Source organism: Sciurus vulgaris (genome assembly GCF_902686455.1).
Source record: "Sciurus vulgaris genome assembly, chromosome: 1".
Taxonomy (NCBI): domain Eukaryota; kingdom Metazoa; phylum Chordata; class Mammalia; order Rodentia; family Sciuridae; genus Sciurus; species Sciurus vulgaris.
This window is the reverse complement of record NC_136461.1, coordinates 129,158,554-129,176,023: the sequence shown is the minus strand read 5'-3', so window position 1 is coordinate 129,176,023 and position 17,470 is coordinate 129,158,554. Positions and strand designations below refer to the sequence as shown.

Sequence of the window (17,470 nt, the reverse complement as noted above, 5' to 3'; positions counted from 1 at the left end):
ATCTTCCTGTTAAACTACTTGTATTTTGTTTTGTTCTCCTCTTACCCTTAGCCAAACCTAGCTTTGTAATCCAGCCCCAGGACACAGAGGTTTTAATTGGCACCAGCACGACTTTGGAATGCATGGCCACAGGCCACCCGCACCCCCATATTACTTGGACTAGGGACAATGGAGAAGCACTGGATGGATCCAGGCACGTAGAAACCTCCAGTGGACTCCACTTACAGAGCATCACCCTGAGGGATCACGGTGGATTCACCTGTCACGCCAACAATAGCCAAGGCTCTGTTCATGCCACAGCCAACATCATTGTACAAGGTATGGGAGCAGAAGGTCCTGCTTGCAATCTTCCTCCTGCCACATATAAAAAAATTATTATTCAACTTAAAAAGTGGTATCATGTATGTCAGCAGAGATTTTTTTTATTTGCCTTTTGTTTTTTGACATAATAGAATTTTCAAAACTAATCTGCTTCATGTTAAAAGTTGGGCTTTTTTTCAACTTGAGTCTTTATCCAAATGCCAGAATCAGCCATTAGTAATAAAAGAGATGAAGTCATTAATCTGGCAGCAAACTGTCAAAAGATATTTGTGTTTCAGAATATTTTACAGATAAAGGGAAGACACTCCAGCTAGGAAAGTGAAAGGCTATGCCCCAGGTTCACAGTCATTTACCAAACTGTCTACTCAAAATAGCTTGAGAATATGCTGAGGGCTCCAGCAGGTAGCAACTGCAGTGACCGCAGTGACAATGCCATTCTGAACCTAGAGAATAAGCTACGTGTGGGTGATTTTGTTGTAAAAAAGACATGCTTTTGTGTTGTTTTCCTGTTCTTAACCTGGAGCTGCCCCTTCCTTTCTATTGTTATTGCTCTGTGTGTGTGTGTGTGTGTGTGTGTGTGTGTGTGTGTTTGTGTTTGCACATTTGCTTAATCCTCCTGTTGGTTTAGAGGTTTTATAAACAGTGGAATTCATGTTACTGAAGGGATACCCCAAGTCCTATTCTATCATTCTACCCAAAGCAGTTTTATATCATATTATAAGAATATAAAAGTTTACAATGATCCATTTTAAGGATCTCAGGGAGTATGCATATTTAATTGGTTAGGAAGTTTTGTTAATTTCAGAATGCATAAAATCTATCAAAACACCAGATCCTGAAAAAAACAGAGCAAAGACGGGCTGACCATCTCAGTGCAGTTTTTGTGCAGTTTTAGAGCTGAGGGAACTTCAGTATGGTGAATCCTGGCTGCATCGAGACTAGTATTTGTCCTCTAAAGGTGCAGTACTTCACCCAGCCTAGTTTTCCTACATTTAATGAAAGTTTCCTGAATTGAATCAACTCCTTCAGTAGAAATAGATCAATCATTTCTTGTTTCCATTGACATGTCTAAAGAAAAAATTGTGTTGTCCCCTAAAAATGCATTAATATCATGAACACCTTTCTTGTTCTAGAAAAAAATTATAGAAATGAAAATTTTCCCCTCTGTAGTCTTTGGCAACTTTGGGAGGGAATTACTTTTAAAGGATTCAAACATTATTTTTAGACTCGTTTCAGTGCATTGGGATTGAAAAATACTTTAAAAGAAATAGTGCTTGGTTTCTGTTTTGGATCCATGATTTTATGTTTTTAGTCTTAGTTTTTTAGAAACCTAATGTCTAGTCAAACATTTGCACTAACAGTCTCTCATTTCACACTGCGCTAGTCTTGTGTTTTCCAGTTTCTTGCAAGTAGTTCCTGTTCTTTGTTTGTTCATCTGCATCAATTGATATTTAGCTAAACTCTGACAACATTTACAGTCCTGCTCATTTTGGATACCACAAAACGCTAATCATTTCCTTTTATTGCTCAGTTTGCACTGAGATCACCATCCCTTTGGTCCTTTGTCACTTGCAACTGTGTACTTGTGCCACTTGAATTTGTGTGTCAAGGTTTCCAGTTAGTCTTGAAATGGCCCATTAATCATTTTATACATTTATGAAAGAGGCTTTTTATTTGCCTAGTGTATAAATATTTTAGATGGACCCTTTCTGGGTTATTTTAATAGGTATTCTATCAGTTTTCTTCAGTTCTTTTAATGTTCAGTTCTGCTGAGATCACAGTTACCCAGGGGTAAACACCTTTTTCCCTCAACTGGTTGGAACAAATGACAAATAAACTTCAAAGAAAAAAAAAAATCAGAAAGCTTCATTTAAAAAGCATGAATCACAATGTGGGGGCTTAGATGAAAAGACCTCTTGTTCTTAACAATGTAAACTGGAATGTTTTTCATGTGGCATTATGGTCATGAATAACCTGCAAGGTGGGGTAGTGGTTGTAATGAAAATAGCAATGCCCTACATCTCCGCATGTGCTGGTTTAGCATTGGCAGTGGGACTCATGTGGCCGCTGTTTTAAATGAAAGCTCAGAAAGGTCAGTATTAATTCCTCCAGCTTTCACTGCCTGCCTTTGTCATGTTCAAGTTGTTGTGGTTGTCTTCCCAACCAGAATGAAATGTTTTCATTATTCTGGGAAGGTGGTCATTTTAGTGTAAGGGACAAATGTAAATTGCTTGTTTGCTTAAACTTTGCCTGTTTTTTGCTGGCATGAAGAATCTTGGGACTCATTCTTAATTTTATTCATATTTTTTTTGTACCTGGGATTGAACACAGGGGTGCTTTGCCACTGAGATACATGCTCAGCACTTTTTATTTTTTATCTTGAGACAGCGTCTGGCTAAGTTGCTGAGGCTGGCCTGAACTTGTAACCCTCTAGCCTTAGCCTCCTGATTTACTGGGACTACAGGTATGCACCATCATGCCTCAGGTTTTTTGTTTTGTTTTTTTTTTAATTGTTAAAATTTTAATGAGAGCACATTAAGTAAAACAATGCTTTTTGCCCAGACTTGGCTAACTGAATTTTAATTATTTCTAAACAACTGAAATCAAATTTCCCAACTTAGAATGGTGACTAGATTTTTTTGTCTTATCTACTACCTACATTTTTTTATTACATAGCTCTTTTACTGTGTCATGAATTCAAGTTTTAATGTAGAAATATTTTTGTTCTTTTTAAGCCATTCCTGGCAATTTCAGGAGTTAGTGTAATGTTCTGGAAAGAACATCAGTCTGAGGGTTGAGCGACCTAGATTCTCATAGTGTCTGCCACTTATTAGTTCTGACTGAGAGAAATTCAATTCAAACTCCTCCAGTCTGAATTTCTTCATCTGTGGAATGAGGAGCTTGACACTGCTGGTCTGTGGGCTATCTTCCAGATTGACTTTTCTAGAAGTCAATTACAAATAGCTTGCAGGCATTCCTGAGGGTCTTCTTACATTTATGTAATTAATCTTATAATATGGTTATTCAGCTTAGTACCTTACTTAGAATTTATGAAGACCTTTTTAAAAATCTTTATTATCTGCACATAGTATGAAACTTGCAACAAATATGCTTTGTCAAGTAGTGCTTATCATGTTATTTGTATTTGCTGATGGCAGGCAGGAGCAAGGAATAGTGGGAATGGTGCAAAGATCTAGAAGTGATTTGCCTATCATCTGGGAAAGAATCTTTGAAGTTGTCACCACTTAGATATTATTGGGGATCATGTGTCTTTCTTAAATGGCCATACCGATTTCTTTTCATATTAAAGTGTTGTGAACAGAGTCCCTTTCCACAAATGGTATATGCAGTTATTAGTTAATCATTATTTATACAAAATCAACTATAAAAGTTTTGAATATTTGGGACTCTAAGTTTTGACATAAATGTAACTTTTTCAAAAGTATAATATTATGTGCTGTAGGAGCATCTCTCCATAGAACATATTTTTCCTTCTAAAATAAATTGAGCAATTTGATTTGAATTTTATTCTGCATGTGAAAATTTGGAGAAAACTGTTTTGTTAATGATTCGAATATGAAATGTAGTTTTTGGGGGTGCAGTACCAAGGATTGAACTCAGGGGCACTTGACCACTGAGCCACACCCCCCAGCCCTTTTTTGTATTTTATTTAGCGACAGGGTCTCACTGAGTTGCTTAGCGCCTCACTTTTGCTGAGGCTAGCTTTGAACTTGAGGTCCTCCTACCTCAGCCTCCCGAGCCACTGGGATTATAGGCATATACCACCACACCCAGCTGAATTATAGTTTTAAATATGTTTATTTGAGATAGTAAAAGATAAACAGGAAGATCTATTTATATGAATCAGCTCCCCTGAGCTTCAGAAATGGTCCATTCTTATCGGTCATTTCTGCTTTTTCTGCAAATCAGATGTGTCTACTTCATGCTTTCAGGCACCTTCATGCTTTCAATATCCTTGCTGATAAATAATTGGAAATGTCACCAGAGGAGTTCCCAGAGAAGGGGGTCCTTGACTCAGGACATGTGGGGTCCTTGACATTTGTGATAGAAAAAAATTTCAGCATGCACCAGTCAGTTGAGACACAGACAGTTTCATTTAGGAAAGCAGATACACTTTAAGGTTATCTCAAGGGAGGGATGTTGGCTTGGGGCAGAATAAGAAACATATCAGGGGAGAATGTAGGCCATCTTGGGAGTGAGATTTTGGGTTAAAGCAAAGACTATGCTTCAAGGGAGGATGCAGGCTGTCTTCAGAGGGAGAGAGAGCCACCTATTGGTGTGTAGTATGAATATTTGCAGAGGGACTGTTGCTAGGGGCTGACCTAGAGTTGGAGTCTGGACAGAATTGAACAATTTTGCACAATTTTCTCTGTGCTTGCACATAATGTTGTTACTTATTTGTCAAGGGTATGGGTCAAAGGCATGGACCAAGAGTATAGGAAAGGACATGAACTGGGTTGCTCGAGAAGGCTTTTTTTTTGCAATTTAAAGGTTTGTGGGTGTTTCCTGTATTCCAAGTGCTAGACTCATGGGCACTTCTCTTTTAAGACAATCTACCTCTCTTTTTCTCTATCCTCAAGTTGCTATCTCAGAAACAAATTCTAATTACAAAATATATTTTAACATTTAAACATTTTCTTTCTTCCAGAGTTGTTATTAAAATGTCTTAAACTGAGTTTTGATTTTAGTGGACTTTTTGATTGTCTTCAGCTCCACCACAGTTTATAAGAAGCCCCAAGGACCAGGTGGTGTTGGAAGAGCATGCTGTAGAACTTCTTTGTGAAGCTGAAGGGCGCCCACCACCAGTGATTGTCTGGACCAAAGCAGGTATTAGCACTTCCACAAGTGACTGTAGGAAGGAATGAGTACTTTCTCTTTTTGGAAAGTACAAAAAAATAGTTTAAACTAATGATCACAGGTATATCATGGACAGGAAAATAGCATGCTTTAAGTACAACAACATCATAAATTTTGTGATGTTTTAATTTTTGGTATTTGAATGTATGGCCTTCCTGAGATCATGGACTCAGATTCCAGACTTTAAAAAATAAATTACTAGAAAGTTTAGTGGTTCTAACCAGTTTTTTACAACACCAAAAACTAGCCTGCAAAATGCTAGAAGCTTCTTTTGAATTAATCTTCAACTTGAATCCAAAAAGTCTTTTAGTAAAAAATGAAATCAGAAATGAAACAAAATGCTAAATGAAGCTCCAGTTTATTAAACTTAAGAGAAGCTTTCAGAAGAGCTTCTGTCCTTGAAGTACAAGTATGTGGGGTGCAGGGCCTGGCAGGCAGTCTCCAACCTCCCATCCAGAAGGACCAGGCACTCCTAGGGAACCTGAGAACATTGTACAACAAGATGGACAGGTGGCTGGATGAGAGCTTGACCAAGACTCTTCTGGGCTTGGAAATCTTAGCTTCTACATTTGTTAAAGTGCTTGGTTAAATTCAAAATTTGTATCCTTTTTCAAATTTTTGGATGAAAATTTTTGCTCTGTTCTTGCTCTGGTACTTGGGGAAGTAGACTATAGTGCTTCCAAGGTGAACTTTGAAGCCCTAAAGCTTAGATTCACATCTCTTCTCCTTCATTTACTAGTTGTATGAGTTTGGGCAAGTAAGTTAACCATTGCGTACTAGAATGCTCTCATCTCTGTGCTAGGGGGTGATGAAATATGCTACATCATCAGGAGGTTATAGGAATTAATTTGAATGTGCTTAAAATTTTAGATATTTGGAACAAGTAGCTGATAAGTTGTGTGCACACTCAATAAAGTTAGCTATTACTTTTCCCAACCACAAAAAGACATTCAGTAAGACATAAGTTTTCACTGAAATAGTTGAGAATGACAACCTCATTTAGTTGCTAGTGACCATAAGGAATAAAGTGTTGAGAAGGATCCAGAAGCTCAGTGTAAACTCAAATGTAAGAAGTACATGGTGGCTTGGTGTGTGGCTCTGAGGATTGTCAGCAGGAGCGTCAAAGAAATATCATATGTGGTTTGCTGCCTAATCACTTTAAATATACTTTTCCCATAATACTTTTCTATTCTCAATATTGTGTACATATGAGAGCAAATGTTAGGTATTTGAAAAATCGTATTACTAATCCGATTAGTTTTGAAATTTGCATTCTAATTGTGGTAAAACTGAGGAGCTAAGCGTGTAGGTGGGGGGACTCATTAGGAGGTCAAGCTGTTTTCCTGGTGGGAGGTGATAAATCCTTGCAGTACAGTGGCAGGGGTTTGGAGAGGGCAGGACAAGGCTGGTGCTATATTTTTGGGAATGTGATGTGGAAAGGAGTCATTGCAGTTCACACACCAAGGATTTCCTGAAAGAAGGATCTCAGCCTTTATCAGGACAGTCATGCGGTTCTGGCCTTTAGCTCCTTGAGTCATACAAATGCAATACAAAGTACTTTCTTTTCCTCTTTGCAGGAAGACAGCTCCCTCTGGAAGGCCGGCACACAGTTCTTTCCTTCGGCACTCTGAGAATTGACCGTGCGGCACAGCACGATGAAGGTCAATACGAATGCCAAGCAGTCAGTCCGCTGGGGGTGAAAATGGTGTCTGTCCAGCTGACCGTAAAGCCCAAAGGTAATAAGTGCTGAGATTCATTTTCACATCCCGAAGAGATTCTCTCTTCCTGTGTTTTCAACATACCCGGCTGAGACTGTGTTACTTAGATTTAAACAACTTTATTTTTTTTTTTTTAGGATCTAAGAAATCAACAATTTCATACTTTTCTTCCAATGAATCTTTTGCATAATTTCTTTTTCTACATTACATTTTTATTTTTATTAATAGTAATTACAATCATGTTTTCTTTAAAAATCATTTCATGGGGCTGGGGTTGTGGCTCAGTGGTAGAACAGTTGCCTAGCATGTGTGAGGCACTGGGTTTGATTCTTAGCACTGCTTATAAATAAATAAAATAAAGGTACATCAATTTAAAAAGTATTTTTAAAAAAGTCATTTTGTGCTGTCTTACAATTTCTACAATTGATTAGCTGGCCCTATCCACCTGGACTGTCCCACAGAAGGATGCAGTTTTTCATGCCTGATGGGCTGAATCTTGCTTTCATATTGATGCTGTTTTTATGCTTAACATTTTGGATAGTGTCATGCATATTCTCTCCTTTAGACTCCCCTTGTGGAAACTGTGCTTGGGCTTATCTAAAATAGTACATTTTCTGAAACAAGATTGTGTCATTGGTCTATAATTTATTGTCAACAGGGATGTAAAATAAAACTCAAATATTTAAAGATAATCTCAGTTTAAAAATGAAAAATGGTTGTTATTAAATACTATTGAATTTTTTAAAAAAAATTTTCCTGGCTTGTGTTGAAATAATAAAACTTGGTTATTATATATACATACATAATATATATACTATAATATATATATTTATATATATATACTATATTTTCAGCACTGTTTGCATCTTGATATAATTTCCTAAGTTTTTCTACAAGTTCTGTATTATTTGTTTTAATGTAATAGATCTAAATTCAGAGGTAACAGGTACTTAGTTAAGAACATGTGATAAGAAGAAACATAGCTTAGCCTTATTTAGAGATGTAAGCATGAGAAGAAACATGAATAATGACAAATTCTTCACAAAAAACAAAAACACATGACTATATCGAGTTACTATTATGTATTGATGTATTGTGTTATTAATTACTTTGCTCCTCTATTTTAGGCATATTTTATTAAATGCTCTTTTTCTTTTGAGAAAGTCTCGCTAAGTTGCTTAGGACCTCCCTAAGTTGCTGAGACTGGCTTTGAACTTGTGATCCTCCTGCCTTAGCTTCCTGAGCTGCTGGTATTACAGGCGTGCACCACCAAGCCCAGCTTAAATGCTCATTTTTAAATGAAATTGAGATTCAGTGAGAGGAGAAGTTATCAGAATGGTGTGCAAATAGCAACTCAAATGAGTGGAAGACTTGAAATCCAACTTGTGGGAAGATGAAGGGATATGGAATGCCTCTGGAGAGCCCATTTCTGCCTAAGAGTAAATATCAGAAACAGCTCTGCAGAATAGTCCAAACTGTTTTCGAACTAATTTTCAACTAAAGCCCATATATCAAGAAGTTTTTATATTAATATGTTTGAAAAATTAGAAGTGATATTAAGTGAACAAATATTAATCAAACAAAATATAATATGCAGATGCTACAATAACTGGTCTTCATTTTGCCCCATTTTCACAACCTTTCAGCTGTCCATTTCCTGTCAGTCCTTCACATCTCAGCATGGAAGCTACTGACCTTCCAAGGGGGTGTCTTCCACTCTCTAAGATACTGTAAGGTGCCCTTGTTGAACAGGCACATTTAGTTCAGTCAAAAATTACCAGAATATGCCATTTAATTTAATCTAATTAGAATATATCATTTGACAGATATGGAAATATTTGATAAAGCCATCAAATATTATCAGTAATATTCATGAATGTGGAAGCAAACAAACGAATATTTTAGGAAATAGAGCTCTAAGTGTTGTAGCAGATTGTGTGAAGAGTGTGGATAGCAAGGGCTAAACAGAAGGAAGTAGTTTGAACAGTTGGTTGCATTAGACCTGGTACAGGTCTGGACTTCATGCTATGCAACCCCTGAGTCTTGATCAGATCTATGTTTTAGAACATCAATCAACCCAACGTGACCAGGATAGGTTCCAGTGAAGAAACCCAAAATGTAAGAAAGCAGTAGAGTTATGACTAGTCAAGTGAAACATTTGAGATCTAAACTGGGATCACAACAGCAGAAAGAGTGAGTGAATTCAGGAAAAACTACTACAGGTGGAACAGTTTTATCTCTGAGATTATGAACTGCATTTTTCCCTTTTCTTTTAATCCCTGGAGCAATTTAAATACATCATAGCTTGATAAGGGAACCAATAAAGATAGGGGGCCAAAAAAATGCATTAGGAGATGCCACTTAGAGAAAGTGCTTGAGGTGACTCTGTAGGAACTTGGAATTTAAGCAGAGTCTTGGGTGAAGTAAAATTTAACATTTTTGCTAAGGGATGAATAGATTTTAGTCAAACGATTATACGAGGAAACACATCACAGATGGAGGCAAAAAAGAGTGACATCTTTGAGAAGAGAAAGAATATAGTATGTTTCAAAGTACTGGGAAAGAGCAGCGTTTCTATAATTTAGTGAGCAAAGGAGAGTGTCTCTGGGTGAATCTGCGGGTAAAAGAAGGATTATGCAAGAACAAATTAAGATTTGGCATTTTGACCAAATAACAGTAGATGCTACTGATGCTTTGGAGATGGGGGCTGACATGAGGCACTCACAGTCTGCTAGTTTCTGTTCATAGAATTTGAGACAAAACCAAGCGTTTATTTTTAGACATGCCTTGGTATAAATCTGTTCAGTGAAGATACTGAATTATTAGTGGAGAAATATAAATCTGTATTTCAAAATAGAGGCCTTGGCTAGAACATGAGTGTGGGAATCACTTCAAGTGGGTAATGTTTAAAAAATTGGTAGAGAAGAAGAGGCTGGAAAAGTGAGCGTTAGTAATCTCTTGTCTCAAGTGCTGAAGAAAGGAGGAAATGTCAAATCCTGTACAAGGGGGAAAAGTGGTCACAGAAGTGTGAAGAATTCAAGTCATGACAGGCAAGCCCTAAGAAATGTTCAGGAAAGTTTGTGGACAGCTCATCAAGGGAATAAAAGTGCAAGTGGAGACAAATGGGCAAAATCCTTTGTGAGGTGCAGGTTCTCTGAGCAGTTAGCAAGAACCCAGACTGCATAAGTTATAGTTAATTAGATGGGTCTTTTGGCAGCTTGCAGGAATAGAATCTCTGAAAAATTCTGTTATCAAATTAAAAAAAATATTTCCTACAGAAAAAAATATAATTTATATTGCATAACTAGGTTAGCAGAAAGTAAGTTGAAATGATTTCAACCAAAAAGAAATTTTTAAAAAAGAAGTTTGGCTGATCCAAAATCAGAATGTTGAGAAGTATGCGTGGACACAAGGAAAGGTGACACAAATAGGCCATTGCCTGTCATGACTGCAGCACAGACAGGGAGACTTGGAGGACTGGCAAGGTGGTGAATGCAAATAGTCAGGGCCTTCTCAAAAATGCAGGGAGCTAATGTGGCTCACAGAAGGCTCACAAAGAAGATAACACAGATATGGAGAACAGCATTCTGTTTAGGACTTAAATTTGCCTAAGTCAGAGTCCATCAAGTCAATCAAAGGGTATGAAACACCCAAGAGAATAAACCATGCAAACATAAGAAAGAATAATGAGTAATTTTATCAATAAATAGATAACCTTAAGGATTTTACGAATTAGAATAAAAAGATATATTACAATGATATCTGAAACATTTAAGAAAAAAATTATCATAAAAATGAGGAGACACCTGAAAACTAACAAACATGAAAGAGTAAGAGATAACACAAGAGTTTTCTAAATAAAAAATATCATAAATTAAAAAAATATTTTAAATAGCATATTAAGCATGCTTAAGGAAAAATATCAGTAAACCAGAATGAAAGTGTAAAATATACAAGCAAAGTTAAAACTCACAGAGTGCAGAAATAGATGTTCTCTGTCTCAGGGTAGAAGAAATGGAAGGTAGACAATATTGGAGAGCTACTAGCTAACATAACTAAAACCAAGGAAACATGTAAATCCAGACTAGGATGAAGCAATATATATTAAACAGAATAAATAATATATTGTTAAATATAAATAATTTATATGACTGTCAGCACAATAGGAGTCAGAAGGTGTTGAAACTGTCTTTAAAGTGTTTCAAGCAAAAACTGTAAATTTAGTATTGCAAAAGTACCAAACCTTCTAACAATAGGAATTAAGGACATTTTGAGGAAAAAGTTCTGAATAATCTCAACACAAAATATCTAATGGAATCCATTGACATTACTAGGTTAATGGAGAACTGATTATCATTAGATGCAGAGAAAAGTTTGATTAAATTTGCCATCTATTCATTATTTAGAAAAAACATATTAGCAATATAGAAGTGAATAAGTAAAAACTCTTGCTGTGAAAAAGAAGCTATAGGAAAGGATGCTTTTCAAGGTGAAATGTTAGAGATACTCCCTTAAAACTTAGAAAGTAAGCTGTATTTGTTCAATGTTATAAGGGAAGATCTTAGCCTCTACTAAAAGGACAAGAAATAGCAAATCCTGGGATTTAGAAGGAATACATATATTTGATTATTTATAAGAAACAATTTTTTCCTATACACAATCCAAAAACGTCTACAGATGTACTAAAAAATAGGGGTTCGGTAATATTATTGAATCTAATGTCAAGTACAAACTTTTCTATTCTATGTGCCAGTGACAAGCTTAATTTTATTGTAAAATTATATTCCTTAAAATAGCAAGAAATTGTAAGTTAGTTAAAAATAAATCTAACAAAAGTTGTGCAAGAACCATGCAGAAAAAGAATAAAATGTCATCTTTATGACATTGAAGAAGACAGACTTACTATTGTAAAGGTGTTAATTTTTCCACTATTGCTTTATAGCTCATTGCAATTCCAGACAAAATCCTAAAAGGGTTCTTGGTGGGAGATGAAGGGATGATTCTAAAATGCAGATGAATAAAGAAAAATCCAAGTATAACTAAGATTGTAAGCTTAAATAGCCAAAAACGGGAGCAGACCTCAAATGGATCAGCAAGCTTTTCTTTATTCAGCAGCAGAGTCAATCAGCTGGGCATTGGAGGGGCTCATTTTTGGGTTGGAAAATGGCCCCAGTTACAGAAGTGTTCTTGTTTTATAGATTACAATATGAGTGTAAAGATTCGAAATTCATTGTTATTGGGAAGGGATGAAAGCTCAGAGTTCAGCTCCCATTGCTTCCTCTGGGATCCAGTATTGCCCAGAGCTTTACTCTCTCCTTCCTGGACTCACTGATAATGGGGGAGGGTTAAAGTTCAGGGCCTAGTGCTCAGTCCCTTCAGGACTCATTCATTGTTACTGGGAAGGGATTAATGTTTGCTTTTTTCCCTGCGGGCCAATTGCTACCGAGAAAGGATTTACTGGAAGAGGATTAATGATTGCCTTTCTCCTCCCTCCTCCTCTGGGTCAGTTTGGAGGGTTGTCATTTCCCTGTCCTGAGGGTTGTCATTTTCAATATCCTTCAAAGATGATTATACATCTATCAGAAATTACATATTGCACTACTGGCACAGAGATTGTCAAATTGACCAATTGAACAGAAATAAATTCAGTTGATGGCAGTTGTGGTGTTGTGCATGATTATAGAAAGTAGGTATCCTCAATGAATTGTTCTGAGCAACTGGTTGTCCATAGGGAAAACATAAAAATACATCCTTACTCCATCCTATATCCCCAAATCAATTCCAGATTAAAAAATGTCTATAATATCTAAAACAGACATTTAACTCTTTTTGAATAACAAGTAAAATTTTTGTGATGGTAGTACAGAAGAATTTGCAAAACAAATTAAAGTATTCTTAGCCTATAGGACAAGATTAGCTTTCAGATCTTCAATTCATAAGTCACAAAGAGAAGATATTGGCAACATATTTAACTGACAAGTGTTCTTTGATTTCTGTAATATACAAAGAACTCCCTAAATCAGTAAGAAAATAAATAAAGAAAAAAATTCAAAAGATAGTACAATTTAGAAAAAAAGTTAACTTGTTATGCTTTTGGGGAATTAAAGTAGATGTGTATGAGTTTGATCATCATGGAGCTAAGGTGAAACTCTTTTTAATTTTAAAGGGAACATTTCACCTTGAAAAATGTCCTTTACATTTTTTTTTTTTTTTTTTTCGGTATTGGTGAGTGAATCCAAGGGAGTTTAACCACTGAACCACATTCAGTCCCTTTTTGTATTTTATTTAGAGACAGGGTCTCAATGAGTTACTTAGGGCCTAGCTATACTGCTGAGGCTGACTTTACACTCACAATCCTCCTGCCTCGGCCTCCTGAACCACTGGGATTACAGGCATGAACCACAGCACCCACCCAACTCTTTCCTACAGTTTTTTTTTTTTTTTTTTAACAAAATAAATTTAGAAGTCTACATGAAGTCAATGAGGAAATAAAAGAGCCGAGAAGAGTTCTGTTCTAGGGTGTGGTATTAGATATTTCCAAATTATTGTAAATAGTAGCACAGTCCATGGTAATGAGAAGCTGTGTGACAGGAGGTCAAAGTGGCTGGAGATAAAGGAAGTCAAACAATGAGGCTAGGATGTGGGGTTTAGAAGCTAGAGGTTCCTGGCTGAATCAGTTTCCCTGGGGCCCTTATGAGATGTGCACTCTGTGTTGAATATTATTTCCAAGTATGTTCACATCATTGATTAATTTTAATTAAACTTTTAATTTTAAGATAATTATAGAATGACATTCAGTTGCAAGAAATAACACAGAAAAATCCCATTTGCCCTTTTAGAGCAGTGACAGCTTTCAAAACAGTATCACAACCAGGATATTGGCCTCAATATATCAAGATACAGTTTCTCTCCCTGTAAGACTCACCTATATTGTCTTCTCAAAACCATAACCCTCTACCTCCTATATTCTTGCCCTCTCACATTACATTCCTCACCTCCTAAAACCCTGACATGTACCAATGTGTTCTCTATTTCTATAATTTTGTCATTTCAAGAATTTTATGAGAGCTGGGTGCCCGTGGTGTATACCTGTAATCCCAGTGACTTCAGAGGCTGAAACAGGAGGATTGCAAGTTCAAAGCCAGCCTCAGCAAATTAGTGAGGCACTAAGCAATTTAGCAAGTCCCTGTCTCAAAATAAAAATTAAAAGGAGCTGGGGATGTGGCTTAGTGGTTAATTCTGTGTTTAATTGCTGGGGACCAAAAAGAAGAAAAAAGTAGAATTTTTAAGTAAACAAAATTGTATAGTACATAATCTTTTTGGATTGTCTTTTATTTATTTATTTATTTTAATATCAGGGATTGAACCCAGGGGCGCTTAACCACTGGGCCACATCTCAGTTCTTCACTGTAATTTATTTAGAGATGGTCTCACCGAGTTGCTAAGTGCCTCACTAAATTGCTGAGATTGGCTTTGAACTTGAAATCCTCTTGCCTCAGCCTCCCCAGTCACTGTGATTACAGGCGTGTACCACTACATCTGGTTTTGGATTGCCTTTTTGCTTAGCATAATTATCTAAAGATTCATTCAGATTACTTATGTATCAGTATTTAGTTCTTTGTATTGCTCCGTAATAGATACCCATGGCATGGATAGATCACTGTTTTATCATTCACCATTCACTTCTTGAAGGACATCTGGGTTGTTTGGCTATCCTAAGTATATGTGCTATAAACATCCATGTACGGATTTTTTTGTGAATTTAAGTTTTTATTACTCAAGGATAGATGCCTAGGAGAGCACATGCTGGATTGTTTGGTAGTTGGCATGTTTACATTTTTAAAGAAATTTCCAAATCCCTTGCAGAATGGTTATATTGTTTTATAACCCCACCAGTTATATGTAATATAATTTCTTTACATCCTTGTCAACAACCCTTGTTGTTACTTTTAGATATTCTTCCTCCTCTACAGTTGTGCTGGTCAGATCATTTAGTCACAGCAGTGAAATAGTGAACTAAAAAACTTCATACATTTTAGATTCTAACCTTTGTTGCTTATGTGGTTACAAAGTATTTCCTCTCATTCCCTAACTTGTCTTTTTATGTTCTCAATCTGGGCTTTCACTAATAAAAATAACTTTGAAAAAGTCCAGTTTATAAACTTTTTTCTTTGATGGATCTTACTTTTTGTACAGAGTCAAAACTTTGGCCTATTACAAAAGTTTTCTTTTGTATTTTCTAAGTTTCATAGTTTTACAATTTATGTTAATTGTGAGTTAATTTTGCATAAAATGTAAGACCATATATTGTGAGTAAAGATTCATTTTTCTGCCTTTGATTACTCAATTGCTCCAGCACATTTATTGAAAAACTTTCATTGAATTGCTTTTGCACCTCTGAATGAACTGGGCATGTTTGTGTGGGTCTGAGACTGGGTTCCCATTATGGTTCACAAATGTGTGTGTCTGTGTCCGTTCTCTCCTCAGTACCACACACATTAATTATTACAGATATCTGGTCTGTTTTTAAATCCAAGAGAGTGATTCCTCTCACTTTATTTTTCTTTGACAAAATTATTTAGTTTCCTTTGCAGTTCTAGATAAATCTGAGAGTAATCTTGTCTGTATCTTAAAAAAAAAAATTTTTTTTCCTTGGATTTTAATGGAAATTGCATTTAAAGTAAATATCAGTCTGTGAAGAAATGGTATCCTTACTGTCTTAAGACTTCCAATTCCTGAATACATGTCTATTCATTGTTTAGATTTTCTTTCATTTCTTTTATCAGTCTTTGTGGTCTTCAACACACATATCCTGCTAGATTGAAACTTAAGCATCACATTTTTTTTCTTTTCCTTTTGCGGTGCTGGAGATCGAAACCAGGGGTGTTCTACCACTGAGCTACATCCCCAGCCTTTTATATATTTTTTACTGAGACAGAGTCTTGCTGAGACTGACATCCAACTTGTGATCCTCTTGTCTCAGTCTCCTGAGTCAAAGGGATTCTAGGTCTGTGCCATCCATGCCTGGCACATAACATGTTTTTGACCAATTCTGAATAGTATTGTTTTAAAAAATTTCTGCATTCGTGTGTTCATTGATCAGGTACACACATATGATTCACTGGTTTTCAATTTATGCTGTATTCTATGACCTTGTCAAACTCACTCTGAGTACTTTATTTCTTAGAATTTTTACATCGATAAAGGTGTCATCTCAAACAGGGAGCGTGTTATTTCTTCTTATTCTATCCCTTTGCTTTCTGTGTCCTTTTCTTGCTATAGTATACTAGACTTTGAAGGAAGGTATCCATTTATTGCTTACTGCAGGGTTCTTTGTCAAGTTAAGTTCTCTTGTATTTCTTTTTTTTTCTGAAAGCTTTTTTTTCAACTTCTTTGATTTTTTTTTGGCGGGGGGGTGGTACTGGGGATTGAACCCAGGATTGCTTAACCACTGAGCCACATCCCAGGACTCCTTTTTTTTTTTTTTTTTTTTTTTTTTTTTTTTTTTTTTTGAGACAGGGTCTCACTAAGGTGTGCAGGACCTCACTAAATTGCTGAATCTGGCTTTGAACTGGTAATCCTTCTGCCTCAGCCTTCTGAGTCACTGGGATAATGAGTGTACACCACTGTAGCCAGCTCTGAAAGCTTTTTCTAAATCATGAGTAAGTTGAATATAGTCAAGTACATCTTACATATTTGTTGAGATGATGTGGTTTTTACTATTTAGCTATTAAAATGACAGGTTCTATAGGTATATTGATTGATTTGAAAATATTGAATCAGCATTGCATCACAGAATTAAACCTTAATTGGCCACAGTGTATAAACCTTTTAATATTGAAGAATTATATTTATCAATACTTTATTCATGATTTTTGTGTACATGTTCATGAGAGGTATTGGTCTGTAAGTTTTTTTGTTTGCTGTTGCTGTTGTTTGGTATTGCCTCTGTCTGATTTGAATTTTAGGGTCTGCCTCCCACAGTGAGTCAAAAAGTATCGCCTTCCCTTCCATTTTGTGCAAGGGATTTTATAGAATTGTCATTATATGTTTTAAAATCAGTAAATAGAATTCTCTAGTAAAATAATTTTAATTCTTTCCTTGAGATTTCTTTTTTGAGGGAAGGCTTTTCCTCATATTTTGATTGGTACATTATAATTGTTCATAATGGTGGGATTTATTGTTATACATTCATACACGTACACAATATAACAATAAAATTTGGCCAAGATCATCCCCCATATTTCTCCTTTCCTGTCCCTACTCATCCCTGTTCTGGTCCCTTTACTCTACTGATCTCCCTTCAATTTTCATGAGATTCTCCCACTCCCCACATACCTTTCTTTTCCTTTTTCTTCTCTAGCTTCCTTGACTTTCTGAGTTGGGCTTATTTTGTTTAATATAATGTTCCATCTATTCTCCTTTAAGTGACATAATTTCATTTTCCTTTGTGGCTGAATAGAACTCCATTGTGTACATATACCACATTTTCTTTATCCGTTCATCCATTGATGGACACCTAGTTTGACCACTGTGAATTGTTTTGCTATAAA

At 36.0% G+C, this 17,470-nt stretch overlaps 1 protein-coding gene across 7 annotated transcripts in view; it reads left to right on the top strand.

Moving 5' to 3' along the window:
• Window positions 1–17,470, top strand: part of PXDNL (peroxidasin like) — a 545,994-nt gene that overhangs the window by 387,246 nt on the left and 141,278 nt on the right. For 6 of the 7 annotated variants that reach the window (XR_013763204.1, XM_079136409.1, XM_079136407.1 and 3 more), the window contains 3 exons: window positions 52–318; window positions 5,053–5,169; window positions 6,777–6,935. Coding sequence is in view for 6 of the 7 variants with exons in the window: in XM_079136409.1 (XP_078992535.1) it covers window positions 52–318; window positions 5,053–5,169; window positions 6,777–6,935 (543 nt within the window). In the remaining variant the exon portion in view is untranslated. The remainder of the gene's footprint in view (window positions 1–51; window positions 319–5,052; window positions 5,170–6,776; window positions 6,936–17,470) is intronic. The other variant, XM_079136408.1, reaches the window with a different exon arrangement.